Source organism: Harpia harpyja, chromosome 3 (assembly GCF_026419915.1).
Source record: "Harpia harpyja isolate bHarHar1 chromosome 3, bHarHar1 primary haplotype, whole genome shotgun sequence".
NCBI classification, from domain to species: Eukaryota; Metazoa; Chordata; class Aves; order Accipitriformes; family Accipitridae; genus Harpia; species Harpia harpyja.
This window is the reverse complement of record NC_068942.1, coordinates 41,893,358-41,915,374: the sequence shown is the minus strand read 5'-3', so window position 1 is coordinate 41,915,374 and position 22,017 is coordinate 41,893,358. Positions and strand designations below refer to the sequence as shown.

At 37.9% G+C, this 22,017-nt stretch overlaps 1 protein-coding gene across 1 annotated transcript in view; it reads right to left on the bottom strand.

Moving 5' to 3' along the window:
- Positions 1-22,017, bottom strand: part of STARD9 (StAR related lipid transfer domain containing 9) — a 121,478-nt gene that overhangs the window by 35,710 nt on the left and 63,751 nt on the right. The window contains exons 8-19 of the mRNA XM_052782216.1: positions 17,651-17,720; positions 13,845-13,917; positions 12,863-12,930; positions 11,833-11,930; positions 11,421-11,621; positions 10,914-11,011; positions 8,605-8,682; positions 7,692-7,766; positions 6,263-6,442; positions 2,312-2,363; positions 1,261-1,398; positions 278-360 (exon numbers count right to left, since the gene is read on the bottom strand). Of these exons, the coding sequence (XP_052638176.1) occupies positions 278-360; positions 1,261-1,398; positions 2,312-2,363; positions 6,263-6,442; positions 7,692-7,766; positions 8,605-8,682; positions 10,914-11,011; positions 11,421-11,621; positions 11,833-11,930; positions 12,863-12,930; positions 13,845-13,917; positions 17,651-17,720 (1,214 nt within the window). The remainder of the gene's footprint in view (positions 1-277; positions 361-1,260; positions 1,399-2,311; positions 2,364-6,262; positions 6,443-7,691; positions 7,767-8,604; positions 8,683-10,913; positions 11,012-11,420; positions 11,622-11,832; positions 11,931-12,862; positions 12,931-13,844; positions 13,918-17,650; positions 17,721-22,017) is intronic.

The following is a 22,017-nucleotide window of genomic DNA, read 5'->3' as shown; positions in this document are numbered from 1 at the left end:
TCTGCCTGTTTCAATTCTACTGTAGTCATGACTAGAAATAGGAAACACTAAATTATTCAAGGGATCTGCATCATCTTTTGCTAAGCACATCTGAAAGAAGCACTAGTGTCCTCCCTCAAAAGGTTTAGTGTCATTACAGACCATTAGATAGAGGAAATTAAGCAAGTGAATACAATGATGAGAAGAAATATTATCTATATCAAGCTTGCTTTTAAGAGGGAAAATAATTAGGAAAATCAATGAAGAATTAGGAGAGAAAAATAGTTTTAGAACTTACTGATCTTCTTTGTCTTAAGATAGCAGCTTCTGCTGGGTGATTGAATCTAAACTTATGAGACTTGCCAAGGACAACAAGGGCCCCTGTGAAAAAAATTAATTAGAAATCTACAGAGCCATAATTCATCAAACAGTTGGTGCCTAGAATGTTAGCAGTTTCTTAACTCCAGTATACAGACTACAGCATACACAAACTACTACAGAATAGTATGTTAAAAAAAAAAAAATATTCTGACCAACAGCTTTCTGACCATCACAGAGCAGAGAACTATTTTTAAAATTTGCCACTATGGAACAGCAGAGTTATCATTCTGTAACGACAGCATTCAAGCAAAGTAATCTTGGAGATGTCTGCAAATTCAACACAACAGTAAATTCCCTGTTCATATTAAAGACCAGCATGACTTCATATCAAAAACATAACCAACGCACTTCTGGAAACTTTTTTTTACACCATCTTTTTATGAATCCAGATCACTGCAAGTTCCCAGAAACTGGACTGTTTTTTTTATTTATAACAACCTGAAAATATCCATTTCATCTCAGCTCATTCACCATCGCCTTGAGTCAGTGGCTAGTACCCTCCACCTAAACACACTGAAAAAGTTGAAGGTCATTTCAACCATATTACATAATTGCCAAAAAACCCCACCAGTGGTCAGCTGGCTTAGAGCCAGTCTCCACTACCTTCCACAACAGTGCCTCTGACTACAGGTCTTCCCTTTTCAGAAGGCTACAGACTACTGCTGCCAAAAGGGGTCTTAATATTGTCACCTATGTCTTCATTTTACTTTCTGTGGGGTACTTATTTTATTTGTCCCAGTCTGGAAGCTCTAGCCATGGATCAAACCTTGTGCTGCTAGACAGCAATAGGAGACTGACAGATGTATTTCTTAGATCTGCATGAGTTCCATAAATCTGTGTCTCTAAACTCCGGAGGTAAGATGATTATAATGCAGCATTCATAGAAAAAGCATACCTTACCTTGTGACAGACGACATGATCCAGTGACTTCACATCCATTCACAGCGCAGTGTGCGCCATGAACTGGTCGCAGTGTCACAATCCCACAGTGGTTGTCTATCATACAATGATCCCTTTCAATCCACCGTCCCTGCAAAACTACAATGTATAGATTTATCTCACCTGTTGAAGGGGTTGGGTTTGCACTATTTTCCTCACAATGAAGTACCACACACTGTTTGACACTATGACCGCATACTTCATACCTCAGAGAACTATGTCATGTGCAGAACAAGGAGATGAAATTGTCATCTTTGATGGCTAGCCAAGTACCCAATCACAGAAAAACTTGATTAAAAACAGTGAGATTACTCTTTTAAAGTATTTGTGGTTCTGGAAAACTACACACTACTTTCTGATTTGTGAGCTGATGTGCAAACTCTTCTATTGTGCTGAATTTTCTTATTGCTGTTATGTCACTTATTGTTTATATTTTACTAACCTACTGGCAGAAAATAATCAAACTTAACCAAACCTAGCAGAACTACCAAAGCAGAGATTCTACAAAGTTTCCAATTTCAATATAAAGTTTCAACTTTCTACCATAATTTCTAGCTCTTGATATTGACAGTTAAAATTAAGAGCAGAAATGAAATGAAATAATAAATATTCTGAATAATTTGGATTTTATATCTAAAATACTCTGCTGAGGTAGAGTTGAAAAGCATTTTCAATGCCTCATGATCACTTGTGCCACTAGTTTAGTATAGAACATACCAAGATATGGATGTTGGATGAAGATATTTTTAAACTCTCATGTAGCATTTCACAAGTGGGAAGAAAATTCTGACGAGATCTCAATTAGGTCAAGACAATTGACTTTTTGACCTCTTAAACAAACCCAAAAATAACTGAAATATTTTAGCCAACTTAATTATTCTCTTCTACTTACCTTCTTTTATAAAGAAAGCTGACAAACAGAAACATTACCTAGCTATTACACATGACAAATGTAAACATCTCAGTTTGACCTGACCATATCATAAAACAATTTGTAATATCATTCTCTTACCAATGTCTTGATCTTGGTCTGAATCACTTCTTCCAATTTTGGTTGTTCCTTCCTAAAACAAGAACAGAACTAATTTAAAGGTCAGTTACTGGAAGTGGATTATATAGAATAATTAAAACAACTTTGGTACAGCATCTTAGCAAATACCTGAAATAAATCACCTCTGAATGACTGAATTGTTTAGAGCAAACTCTATATACTATTTTGTAATACTTCAGCCTGCTGTCTCCCATGGTGATCCAATTACTTATCTTGCAGCTATGTCAGCTTCTCTTATTATGACTCCAGTAGATGAAGTAACCCTCAGTGGATGATTTTTGGACTGTGTTTGAGATGAATATTTTTAATATGAACACACATTCTGATGCTTTGAACTTTTACAGTGAGACTTGTTTGCAGAAATGAGATAATTCTTTTTATAAATATCCATGCAAGAAGAAAGAAGCTGCAAAACAATTATTCAGTTAACTAGGCTTTTCAGATATAAAAGTAACAGAATTTCTATTTTTTAAGGGAACTTCATCATAGATTATGAATTCTTCAAACTAACTACTAAAGGAGAACTTTTTTCCAAAACTTAAATGACATTTATAGAAAGTCTTCTTGGTGATAATGGTATATGGGCAAGTTCCCAAACTTGAAGAGTCAATAACTTCAAAGAAAAGAACTGCCTAGGAACAAAAGTCTCCAGAACAAGCAGACTCAAACCATATTACAGGCCAGTGATGGAAGGCAGACAGTATTCTTATGGTACAGTACAAATATCAATAAAACAGCGTCATTTAATCAATACTATGAGGAAAAAACTACCAAAAAAAGCAATGAATTTACCACCTGTCTAGCATGTTCCATTACTGGTTCTATCTTTTTCCTTAGGAAAACAAAGCAAAATCATTTCCCAGCTCTGAAGAGACACTATACTTGATTATTGTAAACTGATTAGTGAATGTGCTCTAAAACGACTTTAGTGGCAACTCTTTCAGTCATATTAAAATTAATTATGGTCATTAAACTACTTGATTTTTGTATTCTAATTAGAATAAATTGAATACCCTTTCTGCTCCAAGCACATTATCACCTAGATTTAAAGATGAAGCAAGAAGTAGTAATCGGAAGCCTGAAGACTGGGAAAAGGGAAGCTGTTCATTACTGTAAGATGATGCAATCATGGGTAATTATGGGTAAATCACAGTGGTTTTGTGAATTGGAGGGAAAGGGAATGATTATCATTCAGTTCCTCACAGAGCTCAGCTGTCTGAACCAACTAACAGAGCCTTCTGCTACAAGCCCTGCTGAGACTCCCTTGCTGGAGAGGCTGAAAGCTGGATGTGCCCAGTGCCCCTCCTTTGGAGCAATTATCAAGTTACATGTCAGCTTAATGGTCAGTGGCCTCAACCACAAAATATCCACCTGGCTTGGCCACAACTTGTAGAAAACTTATAATCCATATGGCCTTTGACTCACCTCATACAATCAAGTGAGTTAGCAACATGTATTTTATACAAATAAAAGTAAACCAACTCCTAAAAGACCTCTTTATCAATTACCTTTTCTTGACTAAACAAAGAAATAGCTAATGTAATTCCAAAAGAAACTTTTTTCCAATGTGCTGAAATAACTCTCTGGTAATACAATTTAATTCAGAAAAGTGTATTACAGCAGTATTGGCTCATGAAATTCACAATAGTATCCCTCTTAGTGGAGTGATTCTGGGTGAGTTTAAGTACAACTAAAAATTGCAGCTGAGAGCAAGGGTAGAGATCCAATACAAGCAAACTATCTCAACCTAAAGAAGACAATAAAACAAAAATAGCCATAACCCAGGCCCATGTCAATTTCATTTTTTAAAATGCTATTACTGAGCTAATATTTTAAATATTTATACTTTTCCCTAATTTAAGATTTGGTATTCCACCTGAAAAAGTGAGACACAGATGATTCAGATGAAATGATTGCACAACTTCACCTTAATATATCGAGGTACATCTTCATATCTGTTGAAGTGATTCTACATTGTTACCCTCTTCTGGCAGTGTTTCCTGACTAAGGGCAGCATTCCCAAGGTGCATTACAGAACCATAAAGAGTGAGATTGCTTTCCCCCTTCAGACTTAGGGGTACTCCAACTTTCAAAAAAGTTTTTGAAGTGCATCTTTTTCTTAAACAATGTAAACAAATCCCATACTTTTAAGCTATGCAAAAAGGTCAGTTAAATTATAGGGAAAACATACATTTTTGTTAATGAAAGCCAGAAAAAAAGAACAGAACCTAAGAAAGAAAGGTTCTTTAAGCACAGGCACAGCATTGATTAGTGTAATTAATACTATGGAATATCAAGAGACTAAAAGAGTAACACATTGTTTATTCTACGTGATCTGAAAACTGCTGCCACGACCTCTCTGTAAAAGGACAAAGTAAAGTGCTGGTTTATGTCGAAGCCCTAATATGTAAGGAACCACTAATGTTTTACCTTCTTGCTGTTCAGATGAAGGTAATAGACACCAGAGTCTAAAAGGTGCAAAGCACAAAGAAAAGAAAAGGCAGCATCTAGGAGCAAAGAAACAGGGGACAAAGATGTTAGTGTGACAGAGATACTAATGACTACAGAAGGTGACCCTTCAAACTAGGGTTCTCCATTAAAATGAATATCTTTAAATTACTTCAGGTGTTGTCAAAATTAGTATGTGAAAATATTTGCTGTTTCCAAAATGGCACATAATGGAAAGACATTTAAGTAGTAGCAATTACTTTTAATAAATATTTAATGTTAATGTAGGATTGAGTAGTCAAGTTGCATGTTCATCAGGACTGGACATTATTACTTGGTCCCTGATTATTACCTGGTACAATGTCTTTGTGCTGGCATGAAGAAAATTAGTAAGGTTTCTCTTTCAACATGATGAACAGCAGCATGATTTCTGTTTCAAATATTTGTTGCAGCTTTTTAAAGGAAAAAAAAATCCCATGTCCCTAAACTATATCAAGTAGCACAAAACCTAGATTTGGATTAAGATATTTTATTAGTAAACAGATAGATGATTTTCAACCATATTTAACACATTTAACACATTTTTTACTAATGACTGCATTTCTGTAGAGGTACCCATTCATCATTCCTTTTACGTTAAACAGCATCAATATTTCAGTAATTTCCATTAATTTAAACAACATTAAAAACTTAAAGTCCAGCTTAGCACTGACTTATTAAAAAAAAAAAAAAAAATCCCCTAAAACTGTTTGACCTAGCCATGCATATCATAAGCCTCAATGTGGAGTAATATACATACAATGTTATGAAAGCTTCTTGGTGCCTTAAATGAACAGCTACAAAGCAAAACAGTATCTATGAGGCCAGGATTTCTACCTGATCCTGGAAAATAGGCAATCAAGTGGGATCACAAGTAATTAGCATTCAAGTTACACACCTGGAAGCAACCTGGCAGGTCTCATAGGGTTAAAAGAGCAATATATAGAAGTCATTGTCAAAGCGAGCTTGTGCTTGTTAAAGCTTACTTTTATCTTTGATCTACACATATACAAGTATTCCAGTCTCAAGCATACAAGTACCTAGTAAAATCTGGACCAGTATGTCTGGTATACTTTAAGCACCATCCTTTACGTTTACACACGCACGCACGCAGACCTGTCCTCATGCTTTGTGGACAAACTACTAACGCCTAATTTGAGTATTTTGCTTTGCTTATGATACATTATCAAATCGTTTGCACATGCATTCATAAGAGGTCAACTTATATTCCATATATGAATTCTTATCCTCCTCCATTTTCAGGTAACCTCTTTTTCTTTTTTCCCTGTTATCTGTGTCTTGTGGGCTGTGGCCTTTACTTTTTGATAGCTGTTGTTGTAATGCCATCTTAACCACTCTCTGTTTCCAAAGAAAACAAATGTTTTCAAATTCAAGGGAAAAATAAGCCAAGTGACCATATCTCACCCTGAGATGATACAGCACCACTCCTGTGCTGAGGATATCATCATCCATGGCCATTAGATGAGGTAAACTAGAATCTATTGTTACTCCAGCTTTTTCTTTGTTGATGTCCACACTGTATTCTTCCATAATGGCTTTCCTGTCTGTCCACTTACTTGTCCAGTCTTTGGTCAACTGCTCAATCTTAAAGAATAGGAGAGGAAACTGTTTCACTTACTAAGCAGGTTAATTTTTCTCATACATGTATTTCTTCAGAATGAACAGCATTTTTTTCCAGTTACTGGATGCAAAATTCTTTCACCACTTGCAATGCAGGTGTATTTCTAATTGCAGTACATTTCTGTGGCAACAAAAAAATCGAGTAAAAACTGTACTACCACCTAGTGGAGTAGGTTTAACCTATTGAAGACTCATTCCCCAAATGTCAGAAAGGTATTTTGCCTGTCTTTAAGCAAAACTTAAAATTAAGATCTCCAAAACCTCTCCAGGTCACCAGTGATCAAATCTTCTTAGTAATTTGGTGACTGCACAATAATTTCCTTTAAATAAATTGGAGGAGTTTAATCTTAGAAGACAGAGGCTCTGTATAATGAACTACTGTGATATATTGAGACAGCTTTCAAACAAGGAGTAGATAGTGCAGACTTAGTGATAGGCAATGGACAGTATCCCATTAAGGACATGAGACTTTAATCACAAATTGGTAGAGAGCACCCAACATGCTGACCTGGTTTCAGCTGGAAGAAAGTTAATTTTCTTCCTAGTAGCTGGTATAGCGCTGTGTTTTGAATGTAGTATGAGAATAATGTTGATAACACACTGATGTTTTAGTTGTTTCTAAACAGTGTTTATACTAAGTCAAGGACTTCTCAGCTTCTCATACTGCCCTGCCAGTGGAGGCTGGGAGCACACAAGAAACTGGGAGGGGACACAGCTGAGACAGCTGACCCAAATGTTCCAAAGGGGTATTCCATACCATATGATGCCATGCCCAGTATATAAACTGGGGAAGTTAGCCAGGGGACATCATGGCTCGGGGGTTGGCTGGGCATCGGTCAGCGGGTAGTGAGCAACTGTATTGTGCATCATTTGTTTTGTATAATCTATCTACTATTATTATTATCCCTTCCTTTTTCTGTCCTATTAAACTGTCTTTATCTCAACCCACAAGTTTTACTTCTTTTTTTCCTCTCAATTCTCTCCCCCATCCCACTGGGGCAGGGAGTGAGCGAGTGGCTGCGTGGTGCTTAGTTGCCAGCTGGGGTTAAACCATGACACATGCATTAAGGATGGCAGTTTCCTGCATATTCAGAGCAAACAGGAAAGAATTAGGACGAAAACATTTTCACTATTGTTTCAGAACTATGGCAATGCTATCCCCCCAGCCCAGTGAAACAGGAGAGACTTACAGCATCAAATAGATCAGACAAACCTTCATTTCATTCTGAAGAACCAGCTCAGTCAGATTTCCATCCCTGTCATCACTCCAAGAAGGACTGGAATTCCTCTGTACAAACAGCAGCCACCAAGATCTACATGTTAGTTTCCTTATTCACAACCAGCAGGCATGTTCTTACACTCTCCAGAATTTCAAGGAGATGAGCTCAGGAGAAGGAAAGACAAAATACACAGACATTTGATGCTGCCTTCTAGCATCTAGCCTACACCTCTCTAGCTAGTGCATGCAAGTTATTTCGAACTGGTGAAAGAGCATTAACAGAGAGATACTTCTGTGTAAATAAATCCTGTAGTTCCAGTCTCTCCCAGCAAAACATGCTCTCCATGGCATGGAAAACCAAGATGCTATTATTATTCCAAAGGATAAAACCACAAAGAGTGTCAGCTGTATTGTGAGGGCTCACAGATGTTCACAACTTCTTTTGGGGGACAGAATGTGCAGGCAGGGTGAAACCTCCAAAATACTGTTGAGGTATACCAGTTTACTTTTTGGGGATAGAGGATTGTAACAAGTCTGGCAGGGAAATTACACCAGTGATTATTATTTTGTACTGTCATGGTGCTGCCATATCCCTACAAATAAAATTTTTCTTTTTCGCGATATTTTTGGACAACAAAACTATCCAACTCCATGAAAGACAGACAAGGAAATCCTTTCTAATCATTACACAACTGCTTATACTTCAGGATTATCAATTTAATGCCAGAAAAAGGAGAAATGACAGAAATGCAATTAGCCTTATAATCATTGTGTAATCACTCAGAGAACAGTGTAATTTCCCTCCAGTTACGACAAACATGGAACAATAAACAGCTAAGGCAAAAGTAAGCTACTGTAGCTACCCAAAGCACCATTAGAGCTCCACTTGGGAAGAGTTCCTACGTACCAGTTCAAAGCTCATCAACATAGTTTTCAACCTATCAATTTCTTCTCGCAGTTCTCTGATCAGTTTTACATTTGCATCCTGAAACATTGAGACACAGATGTTGGAAAAATCATTCTTTAAAAAATTCTAGCTAAAGAAATCAATTCAGAGCTGTTCCAAGAGCCAGGAGGAAAGGAGCACAGGCACACTCACAGCAGTACTCTTTGCTCCACTCTGCCAGGCCCCTGGGATGTACTGCCTAGGGGCAGGTGGTTCCCATCTTTGATAGGTTCTCTTTTCCCATAAACTTTGTTCCATCTCTTTTCTGAACACAGACCTACCATAGTATTTGTTCCTATCATGACAACAGCTGGATACATCACTACTTTTACAGATTTACCTTCAAAATAGTCCCATCAGGTCAGAAAAATGCTCTTATTTCTGTCATGCAGAGAAGAAAATCAGGCTAGAGGAGACTAAGCCAGAATGTCACCAACCATGGTATTAAAAGCCCTTGCAGCTGATACACAAAGCATTTCCAGCCTGCTTGTGTGGAGGCATTTATCTCACTTTCAGAGTAAGCATCACTGCACAGGCAGTTTCTGGAAACCAGCTTTTTGTAGACAGTTCAGGGAAACTCTTGAGTCTAGAGTCAACGTTTTCTGGGCTGCCAGTGACACTTTGGCTCAGGTCAATTTGCAGTGATGGGAAGAAGGCAGCTAGCTGAAGGGATGGAGTTAAGGGTCTAGCACGGGCTGTGCAAGAGAGTGATAGGCACACAAGTTGGGAGGCTGAGAAGCTGTATGTAACAAGAGGCTAACCCAGGAGGACTGTGTTTACTTGCCTGTGACCTGTCACAGAGTTGAAAAACGCTGCTGCCAAAACCAAACACACTATTGCTGCTACTAGTGATGTCTAAAAACTAGTTATAGGTACTGGTAATACGGACGCAAATTAAATTTGGGAAACCTTGGATTACAAGGGTTTCCTTCTGCCCAAGATTTAAGAGAGTATCATTAGGAAAGCAAATAAATTAAGTACATCTCTACGATTCTACCCTTTTATCCACAGATAAAATCTTGATATACCCAGGCCAAATCACAAAAGAACACTACTAAAGTTGTAAAGTCAACTGCTTAAAGATTAGGAAATGCTGGAATGAAAACTTTTTTTGAAACCTAAATTCAGTCCCCTTCAATGGATACACTGTGATTCAGTCTTTTAGTTACATGATCACTGTAGGATAGCAGCCTCGTGCAGAATGCCAGGTGAAGAGTGCTCAGTTAAAGAGCAGCAACTCAAGAGTTTTATATTTCTAGCATATGTGATCATAGATCTTGATTATTACATGCTATTTGAATTTTTCTGTGAAGAAAGACAGAATTATGCATTTCCCCGTGGATTTTTTCTATGCTGGTTCTCATCATTATAGCGTCTAAAACCTCCACAACTGCTAATCATTCTGTTTTAACAGCACATCTTTGATTGAGAGAGTTTACGTTTTTCCCATTTGATAAATATGGACTGGGGTTAAGGGTGGAAAATGAGGAACAAGCACACATTGGAAGTTTGCTTTAAGCATCTGGACTAGCATTGAACAAGAATGCTGTAGCAGGGGCAGCAACAGAATCCAGTCCTCCAAGGCAGTACCAGAGTCTCCCCTTAATACCCTGCCACCTTTTAACTTGTGCAGCCTGTGAAGGACCCCTGCACAATCAAACAGATGAATCTGCCATACAGTCAGAGTTCATACCTGGAACAGGCCTATTTTGTGCAATGTATGAAGCTGCGGTTCTATGGCAAAAATTGTTCCCATGTATTTAAAGGTTTCATAATTTTGTGTACTGAAAAGAAGACAAATTGAGACTACATAGACTACCTTAGGCCTGGCATATTAACTTTTCAATTCTTGACTTTGCAACCTTAACAGAGTTCATTTAACATGCCAAAAGGAAGGGTTGCAAGGGTTATGCACTTACAGTAACAGGTTAAATAGTAACAAATAATCCTAACAGATCTTTAACTCTGCCAATATTTAGGATAAAGACATAGGGTAAACATACACGTCATAACAGTTCAAAGAGAAGGAGGATTGAAACTCAATGGACAGAGATGAAGAATGTAAAATAGGTGTGAAATTCTAAATGGTTTAAGCTGCAGGGGATCAAGGAAATTATTTCTGTAATATCCAGGCTCCTATTTAGCTCTCATTAACATGGGAAAAAGAGGTAGGTATGAATTTTATTCAAAGAGCTGATATACTGAATAAACCTTAAATAATACATACAACAAAATGGAACAAGAATAAAAAGCCGAACTAAAGGCCTCACCTCATTCACTCTGGGCTTGTTAATAATATTTTTGGCATTTGAAGCATATCTCAAAGTACTCATGGTCTCATTGTAGCTGGAGCTGGCAGGAGAGATAGCTACAGACAGAAAACAAATAGAAAAGAAACACTATTTTAAACAGTAATCAGTTTAACCCACCAGTTTTCAAAAGGTGGATTTTTTTAGCCTTGCTTCTTTAAAAACCAAAATCAACAATATCCTTAAGGATATTTCATCAAGCTCACAGAGAATGTCTTCTCGAGATTGTATTTATAACTGAATAAATCACTTTCAATCAAAGCTATGATCTTGGAAAGACTCTTAAGCTTAACTTCATGCACAATCAGCGTGCCTTTCAATTTTCTTGAGCATCCTATGAAGTATTTCTGAAAATCTTTACAAGGACAGATTCTAAGCGATATAGCTGTCTTCTCACTGCAGTAGAGATGTATTTTTAAGGGGGTAATGTAGTGCAAAATGTTAACAGTGAATAGAAACCAAACTCACTAGCAATCATAATGGTCTTGGAGTTGCCCCCCAGACTGTCCTTCAGAAGCCAGGTGAGGATGGAGTCACGGTACGGGATATAAGCCGGTCGCCTGGTCCCACTGATGCTGCCTGTGGAAGGACTGTCCGCATGACTGCTCTCCCCTTCACTAGTTATGGTGTTTATGCTCTGGCAGCTGCTGAACATCTGTGAATTTTGTGCTGAAGGAGAAATACCACAGAGCTCAGGAAAGGGCTTATCTTTTTCTGTCATGGATATTTAATTTTCTTAGATGTCATTACAATTTATGAAGATGCCACACAGCTGTTCTGTTCAGCTTTTTGTTGTAAATATAGATAAACATTAAGCACATGGTAAGTGAGTCCTACGCTTTTATCACTACCCTTCAATATAAAGAACTATTGTGCTCACCTAAAGTGGAGATGACAATTCCAAGTGTAACTAACGACTTGTTAATATTGGCACCTTCGGTAATTCGATCTTTACAGTAACTGGGATCAGCTCTTTCACTGTAGCACACAAGCATGGAAAAGACATTGCAAACCAAACAAAAAAGCTTAATTATTAACATACAATAAATATGAAAACATCATGTATTTTCCTGACATACAAGAAAACAGAAGTTGCAAACTTTGCAATTAAAAAAACATATGCTTTGAAACAACCATGAGCAAAGGCCATTGGCGCAAACTACTGTTAAAGACCCATCAAAACATAAATTCAAGCCTGAACTGGGCAACCCAGTCATAGTGGTTCTGAATTAAAAAAAAACCTAAACATACATTTCACAACAAGGGTAGACAGGCTCAGTGCAAAAGTCTGTATATCCCCTCAACACTACTTTCTCTGCTCAGACATGCATAGTGATTTATGTTCTTGAGAAAGAAAAATGTCCTCTTCTCCAACTGTTCTATAAATCTTCAGCACAACTTCCATCTTTCTGTTCTCTGTCATATCCAGCATAACCACATGTTCCTCACTGAAATGCATAGTTAAGATCAGAGACTTAGGAGCTTTTGGAACATGAACAACATAAGCAGTGAGATAAGACTATTTTCTTCCACCCATGCTAGGCAGCCATGAGGAATACATTCCTTTTTTTCTCTTTCTTTTCAAGCTCAGATTTGGTAATTCCAACAATAGCTACTGGAAAAGCCACTTAATAAGAATACAGGGTTGAACAGAATTACCTTAAATGTATGCAACAGAACAGTATTGGATCTGAGGACCCAGGAATTCCCTTCCTCAGTGAAATCCAATACCCAATACAGAAGAACAGATGACAGAGACAGTATTAGCTCAGTATTCGTTGTTACCGTATAAAAAAGTCAGGCTTATTGTTAGTTTAATGAAGTTTGAAAATACTAAATTTCATCTTTTAAGGCAGTACTACCAGCATCTTTAGAGAAAATTACCTTTTTGCCCCTCAGTATATTATTACCTGCCTGCAAGGTCCACTAAATTGATCTTGCTTGCAATTTCAGAAGGGAGATTGTTTTCTAATATAGCCTGAAGAGAAAAATATAAATAAGGAAGATTATTCCTCTTAATTAATTAATGAAAATAAAATAGATGTGCTCTCTTATTGAAACTGAGTTGTACATATGACTGTCTCACTGCCTTTCTTTGTGACTTTGACCCACTGACTGTGTTCAAACCATTAACTCAACAGCTTTCTCACCCATCAGAGAAACTACCCTCTTATGCCTACTTCCTCTTGAAAAAAACCTTTACTGCCTAGTGACTGTGAAAGGCTTCCTTGTAGATCTTGCAGAGTTATTTTCCACTAACGTATTCCAAAGGTCTTTTGTGAAACTACTGAAAAATACCCCCAAATGTTCTGTGATTACAGGATGTTAGAAGTGTGAGATAGAAAAGGTCTATTGGATCACTAAACAACTTCCCTGCCAGGGAAGGATATAATTCCTCCAGAGAAAGGGTGCATTGTCTCTGGGAGAGTACTGGGTGCCAAATGCTAAAGAGATGAGCACATCTGAAAAGCTGGACAGATACAAAGTTTTGGTAAGTGTTAAACTAATGTTATACTTCAATTAAGGATCCTAAACAAGTGTAACAAAACGTAACTTCAAACATATTCACATGCAATTTTCACAGCATCCTAGAAGGGGTATTGCATTTCAAAGGGCTGATGAAGACTTTAAACATTTCTTTTTACAGTGAGTGTTTGGCATCACTTCTGACTATAAGCTTGCATAAAGGAACAAGAATACATTCAATAAACACTCAACACGTCAGGCGGTGTAGGAAGTGTAACACATCTGCAGTGTGATCCAAAGGAAATAAGTAACAGCTTCCACCGAGATTATTACAAACAGCACAAAACAGTGACAAGTGAACAATGCACAACACGTTGAACAATGCTTCTTGAGAGTGAAAAGGAAGCTGGATTCTTTTTAGCTAACCTGAGTATAGTGGATGGTGAAGATAGCATGGGATCTGCTGCTGGCGTTGTGAATATGTGTAGCTGCTGTGATTCTAGAAAGAAGAACAAACCATTCAATTACAAAGACTTATTTCCCTGTATTCAGGGAGAGCAAAAAAACCCAAATACAGCAGATAAATGAAGATGAAGGAATATGAAACTTGGAGAATATGGTAGGCTGTTGTCCTGGTTTCAGCTGGGATAGAGTTAACTGTCTTCCTAGTAGCTGGTACAGTGCTATGTTTTGAGTTCAGAGCGAAGAATGTTAATAACACTGATGTTTTCAGTTGTTGCTCAGTAGTGTTTAGACTAATGTCAAGGATTTTTCAGCTTCTCATGCCCAGCCAGTGAGAAAGCTGGAGGGGCACAAGAAGTTGGCACAGGACACAGCCAGGGCACCTGACCCAAACTGGCCAACGGTGTATTCCATACTATGTGATGTCCCATCCAGTATAGGAACGGGGAAGTGGGGGGCAGGGATTTCGCCGCTCGGGGACTGGCTGGGTGTCGGTCGGCGGGTGGTGAGCAATTGCACTGCGCATCATTTGTACATTCCAATCCTTTCATTATTGCTGTTGTCATTTTATTAGTGTTATCATTATCATTATTAGTTTCTTCTTTTCTGTTCTATTAAACCATTCTTATCTCAACCCACGGGTTTTGCTTCTTTTCCCAATTTTCTCCCCCATCCCACTGGGTGGGGGGGAGTGAGTGAGCAGCTGCGTGGTGTTTAGTTGCTGGCTGGGGTTAAACCACAACAGCTGTGTTCTTGGATCTGATCACAGTGTGTTTGGCAGAGGACCTGGAAGGGTGGAAACCAAGGATCAGTTAGAGGTGTTTTTGTCCACCAGCAGCACTCTGAAGAAATATCTTAAAGCAGCCTTACAGCACAGGTGTCAGGTGTTGCATAAGGGTAGAACACAGCAGAGAAGTACAGCCAGCAACAGCATCGTACAGCTCATCCCCAACACCACTGAATGTACTGGCCGAGTACATTTTCTCCATATTGTCCCTATTTTTATTTCTTGGCACTTCAAAGGGTCCAAAAAGCTTTGTACACCACTTCTGGGGCTCCCTTCTGTCACAGGGCTGACACAGTAGTTTTACGCTGTTAGAGGATTCCAGTGAGATTAGCCAGTCTACCCATATGAGTACCAAATGAATACTGTAATTCACTAGTGTAGCACTTCCTTGGCTTTACCACATGGACAGACTAGTCATCCAGCTCTAGCCCTCTGACCTACTGCACTCTGGCTAGCAGGTACCAGGCACAGGAAGAGAAGGAGCAGCGGCACTCTCCCACTGTCTCTGTTACATAAACTTTTGGAAATTCTACTTACTTTGTTGTTGTTTAGATTAGACAAAACCAAAGAAAGCAGAGTTTTGCCTAGGGCAGAAGCCAGGTCACAGGTCTTTTCCTTTGTCACTCTTGTAGCTTGCCTTGAATATTGGCTATATGCGCAGCCTTTAGCATCAGTTTTGCCAAGCTTACCTTCAACAACATCAGGCAATTTTAGTAGTGGAGACAAGGACTGCGGAACCATGTTTTTGTTATGAGCCCAGCTGTCAGAGTACTGCAGAGATCAGTTGCACTAGAGAGCCACAGCTGTGCGTACGACGCTGAGCGCCTGCTGCAGGAGGCCAAAGCCAGGACTCTCCTCTCTGTCGCTCACTGCGTCCTACACCTCCATAGCCAAGTCAGCGGGCACCAAAAGCTACAGGCAATCTAGTGCATCATGGTTATAAGTGAGCCTAAGCTGAGGAAGCAGGAGAACGTGAACTAGTCTCCAGATGTTGGAGGAGGAAGACAAACAAATAGGTAAAGGGCAGAAGACAGCAAACAGCTCTACAGTGGGCAGAGAATATAAAGGAACAGCACTTAAGTTTATAAAGCAAAAGAGAAATAGAAAGTGCCCCAGGATTTGGAGGAGGAAGTGTTAGTACTTCCTTCTCACCTCCAACAATACACAGAGTAATTGGAGGGCAAGTTCACATCTCAACTACTCACAACCCATGTGAGCATTTTTATGGGAGAATGTATGTGTTAGTTTTTCATATATTCTATTTCACTGTGGCACGTGGTGTACATTTTAATATTTTTAGCTGTTGTAATAACATTATCTAGATTCGTTGGTTGCTTTGCTTTACACAGCACAAGAGCTATGCTTTTGGAAATTTGTATTTCCTGCATTTCAAAAATTTTATTCTTAAGCATTTGAGACCGAGTCTTGCAAAGCATTAAGATAAAAAAAATAATAGTACTGAGAGTTACAACAAAAACAATGATTGCATGCTGAAAATCATATTCGTTTATTTTATAATGGACAGGTGCAACCAGAGCAGGGCTGGAGATGGCTTGATAAAAAAACTGATAGAAAAAATGTCTCCAGTAAACTCTGCTTGTCATTAGTACAGCAGCTGCCCTCTCCCCCATGAAAGGCACCACCCATGTTCAAGGGGAGCTTCCTCTCTTATCTTTCCTGTATAGTCAGACCTGGAACCATCATGCCCCATCTGCTCCTCTCCTGCCTCCAGCCGTATGGGGCAACTGCAACCTGTTCCCCACCTTTATCCCTAAGATCTTGCTGATGTCCATTTGACATAATTTCCCAGACTGCAGATGTTTTAAATTAGTTTGTCTGCATTTATAATGTACTAATAAATGCTCTGCAGAATATTTCATAAAAATAAAGACTATAGGTAAACAGGAGTTTCCTGTATATTCCAAATAAATTTTTGAACAGTTACTCAGAAAAAGAAGTTGCTTAGTTTCATGCAAGTGACAAAATTTAAAACTTCAGCATCACAAGAACTTACACACAAAGTAACGAACCTCTGATTTAGTTTTCTCTACATCTTCTACTTCCTTAGCAATGAGACAACTGTAGGATTACACTAGTAGACAGACTGGAATTTTGTTGTTATTCTGAAAAATTCTCCTCTTACCATAGAGTTGCATCTATTGATCACTACAAGCAGAAGCATCAAAACTTAATCCTGCTGTATATTCTACGGTTTTGTGATAACGCAGCTTAGTTTTTTACTTCCCAGCACCACTGATATTCAAAAATCTCAACCTCTCCTATGATAAGACTTAATACCAATTTTGGAACTGTGATTTGTATTTGGAGGATCCTTTCAAATATAACTCTTTTCTATCACTGTAATGGCAGTTGCATTGATATCCAAGGCTCCCTGTCAAAAAAGTAAAAAAGTGTCTTGACTACTGAGAGCCAAAATCATTGGCTTCACTAGTGTGCCAATTCCCACAGTTCTCTCATAGCAAACGTGCATGATTTGGACTAAGAACTTTAAAAAAATACTTATAAAAATTAAAGCAAATAATTATAAAACAAATATTTTTAGAAATTAAATAAAAATACACTATCTTTTCAGCAGTTTTAAATCACTAAGTTACACTAACAGGTGAGTTGAAAGCTATACAGTCTAAAGTGTCATGAGCAAGTGGAGGAGAAAAATGGAAGTCTGTTTACAGCAAAACATTTCCCTGGCATGCATTTTTTATCCCAGATAGATGGTTGAATTTTGTGGGTAAGTCAGCATGGGATCAGTTTTAAAGAAACAACTTCACGAGTGCTTGTAGCTCTTGCTGTGGATAATATGAGAATAGGTAACATCTTATGTGTACGTCATGTACAGGATCAGCAAATCTGATATCCTGTCACAACAAAGCATTGGCAACACTGTCAGTAAAATAAACATCAATGAAATCAACACATGGTGAGAAAAGTGTTAAAGATGGAGCTGGTTTGTTTTATAAAATACCTTTTAGCTATTCCTTCTTCTAGAAGTTCTACAACTTGCTTGTAGTCTGTAACTAAATGTTGACTCAATCCTGCCAAAGATTTAAAAAGAGTTAAACGCATATTTTTCTCAGGAAGTTTCAGTCAGTTTACCCAACAATTTACCCAACATCAGGAGCATAAGGATGTTCTGCTGTGATGCCAGTCTGTTCTACAAATGGTCTCTCAACTAGAATAACTATTTTATTTTTTAAAAAATAAAATAAAAAATTGCAGCCCATCCTTCAGATGCAGTGACATCAGTATAAAAAATGCCTTGTACCTTCAGAGTACAGACCTTTTTCAAACTTGTCTACAGAACAATGGTATTTAAAAAACAGTATAACTGAAACTCCATAAGAAATTTTCAGCTATGTCACTGCTACTAATTGGGTACAGATCCTGTAAAGAAGCTTTTTGCCATTGCTTCTGGATAATGGCTCTGCTCATGCAACTAACAGAATTAGGAACCAACCCCTGCGAATATTTACCATTTACTGAACAAGGCTTCAGCCTGCAACACTAAGTCTTCATGCTCTTTTCTCCCCAGAGGGTACCCAAACAATGATATGAAACATCTGGCCTTTTCATATCTTCTGCTTTCACTTTTTTTTTTTTAATCTGATTTTATTATTTTTTTTTTAATCTGATTTTATTTTTAAGGGGGAAAAAGCCCACTAAAAACAAATGAAAGAAATACTGCATTGCAGAGCCTGCTGTGTCGGAGTGGTGGTTGTGACTAACAGGGCTCCAGTGGAGGGCAGTGTGCTGCTGTGCTGTAGCAGCCCTGCCAGCCCCTTGCAAAATGCAAATTCCAGCAGACACACAAAATCAACCTCAACAGGCTTGTATTTCACATAAATCTGGTTTAATATGCCTCATTTGCATTTTATGGTGATGATTAGTTATCATTTGTACTGCAGTGACTCTTAAAAAAACCACCTGAATTGAGAAGCAAGTCTTCATCACACAGTATCTAGTAAAACACTCCTTTGCAGAATGTTTTATCTCACAGCTGGAATACAGGGCTACTTCCCACACACACACTTATTTAGGTTTGGTTTGTTTTATTGCAGGCCACGAAAGCGTGGATGAAGGCAGAGTATTGAAAAATGTGATTATTTGGATCAAATAATTTATCTACTGCTAGAATGTAAGTCAAGATGACTATAAAATTCAACAAGGCTGAAATAAGTTCCTTCTGACATTGTTAGAGAGAGTCTATACTTACATCATAACAGCTTGCTTAATTTCAAATGAAAGCAAAATCTAAGCCAAAGATGGGAATTTGTTTTAGTCCTTTAAAAACTGATACACATAAAGAATAAAAAAGATTTTTGGATCACCCACACTTTTAAAAACCCCCTAACTGTAGTGTGCATGCATGCGCACTTGCACACACAAAATATAGGCTGATTTTCAAACAAAAGCATTTCTTCTGCTCTCTAGTGTCCCTTTACAATACATTAATTCCAGAAGTCATCACAATTTCCATTTGAGAAAGAGGCCCATTATTTTTCCAACAGCACTGGGATCTTCAAAGATTAGAATATGGAAAATATAGTATATTGTTTTCCCAGACCCTTTTTCAGGGTCTTATGTAACTGAATAAAAATCCAGTTATAAAATGAAGGCATGGAAGAAATTCTTACCTACCTACATTTCCATTACTACTGGAATAGTGATTCTAGCACAGAGTTCAAAACATTTAGTTTTTCAATAAGGTAAATGAAATATTGTAAATGTTGTTTGAAAAGAAATGACAAAGTGTTCTGTTGGCTGCTACAAAAAGAAAGGTCATTTTCAAGTCCCACAGAAAGATCAAAAACACTTGCTCATCTAGAAATCTGCCTTGGAGTAAGAAAGGATCTCCCTCAGAAATCTCTCAGAGTAACAAAATAGATTGCATAATTTCCTGATTTAAGAGAGACCGATTCCTTAACAGTGCAACCATCTGTGAGGGAGAAGTTTGAAACAATTCCAACCCAAAGCACTGAAACACTTTCAGCATTTTAAAGGCTACAATCTCACAGCCTTTACATGGAAAAATGATGGGCTGGAAACTATTCAAAATACCTAGTGTTCAGAGCTAGGACTTCCTGACTGGACTTGCAAATGGAAAACGCGTTGTCCAGAGCACCTAAGCATCCTTAAAGGGGTTAAATTTTCCAATTTTCCTCTCTGTCTGTTCTTCATCCACTGCTAACTGTACTCTGGATATCAACACCAACCATACAACTGACAAACTAATGGTACACGAGGGAGCTTCTGATCAAAATCAGCAGACCTTAAAATTGCTGATAGCTTGCAGGAATTATGATGCAAATACAGATGCTAGTCCTTAACATACAGGATCTATGGGAAATAATGGAAAATTTCTGGGCTTTGCTGATGTTCACCATTTTTATTTCTCCCATACAGCAAATTGCCTAGAAGGAGAATACAAAACAAGCTCCCCTTCTAGTAAGCTTGCTGATAATTCTGATCTCAGCCATCCAGCTATCGGAAACAATATTGTTGCGTTCTGATCCTGCACAGAGAGAGACTACGTATAAAACTGCCAAAGGCTACTTCAGCACATAGCAAGCACTTGTTACAGAGATCAGCAATTGTTGATTGCAACAATGTTATTACCTCAGGTAAGAAGGGCGTTTTGTACCAGTGTTGAGAACCGCTTCATTTTCTTGAATTTGATGTTATTAAAATCAAGCTGACTGTACTCCCCACCTGCATTCAAAAGACCTCCGGACTTTCTCACTGCTGCTTATTTTTGATGTGAGCTAATGAGTGCAGTTCCAAAAGGAGCTATGTAATCACACCTTCTTTATTAGTCCCTCTCCCTAAAAGACAGCAGGGTTGTCTCAAGTAAAGCAAACTGCTACAGTTCTTAATTGCGTAAACAGTACATAAACATATTTATTTATTAATATATATTTATATACACATACCTAAATAAAGAACTATGTCATCTGACTGTTGCCCTAAGCCACTGACTCATTAGCATGAAATCACTTCTGTTCACATGGTCTCACAACAGCATCTAATTACACCCCATGATGCCTTCAGCAGAGAAATTACTTCATTTTTCATGCACATGATCGGTTTTTCTAAAAATGCGAATCACATTCATCATGAAAATTAAATCTTTCTTACAGGCATTAATAAAATGATTTTTGGAGGCTGTCATAAGATACAGAGGGAGAGAATCTTCTAAAATAAAGTATTCACACTGGATTTACAAATATGGCCAAAGCTGGCAAATAATATTTTAGGTTAATCTTTTTCCACTATCCTTTCCTATTATTTTCAAAATCTAATCAACTGGGAACTTTTATGGGATATTTCAGAACTCTAACATAGAATTGTTCCATTCAATTTTTAGTTGTGTCTAAGTATAAAATCCTTATACAAAAGGGGTAAAAGTAAGTTAAAAAAAAAAAAAAACCACCAACCAAAAAAAGCAGAACTGGAAAAGAAGTGACAGATTTGGCCTGGAAGGTTCTAGATGAAGACAAAATAGTGACAAAAGGCAAGCCAGCCCATTGGCAGAAGCTATAACTTCATTTTCTTTTAAAACAAGGAAACTCCATTGTATGCAGCCAAGGAATCACTAGAGATATAAGGCCTGAGAAAAGGGATGGAAATTGCCAAGGAAGGAAGCAGTTTAAAGGCCTTTTCTTGTGTGGTGAATGAGCAGCTGCTAAAAGAAAATAATTAGTATCTGTACTCCACCAACAATTAAGTTCTTCGATAACAAGCAGGTAGAAAGAAAATCTTGGAAAGACCTCAATAAAGGCCAAATGTCTATGAATCTGCTTTTCAAAGAATGGTAAGTTTGCCATACTAATGAGACCATCAATTAATCTATTTTCCAACTCTCTTTAAACAGGATGCTGATGTGCTGGGAAAGCACAGCGGAAGTAACCATAATGCCAGATAGTCCCTTGTGTATAGGACCATGCAAGTTCAACACTTTCCAAGTGCTTATTTCAAATTTTGAGAGGAGGAATTCATAACAACCATTGGTTGTTAGATGTGCTATGACGGATCCTGCAGGTGCTGAGCGAATGAGAGCTGGGAATTCCAGGCTCCATTCAGTCACACAGTCAAGTCACCCTATCTATTATCACATCTTGCCTTAATCTCTGAAGTGAGGATAACAATCTGACATGTAATGCTGTGATAAAGAAAAAGAGAGAGAGAAAAGTGAACCAGAGATAACAAAAGGAATTCACAAAACAAACAGAGAGAACTCTATTTAAAAGCCAGAATAAATCAGTATGTGGTCTGATGTGACAGGACCAATAAAATTCTGTGATATGCGTTTTGCGTACTAAATGCTTACTCCCC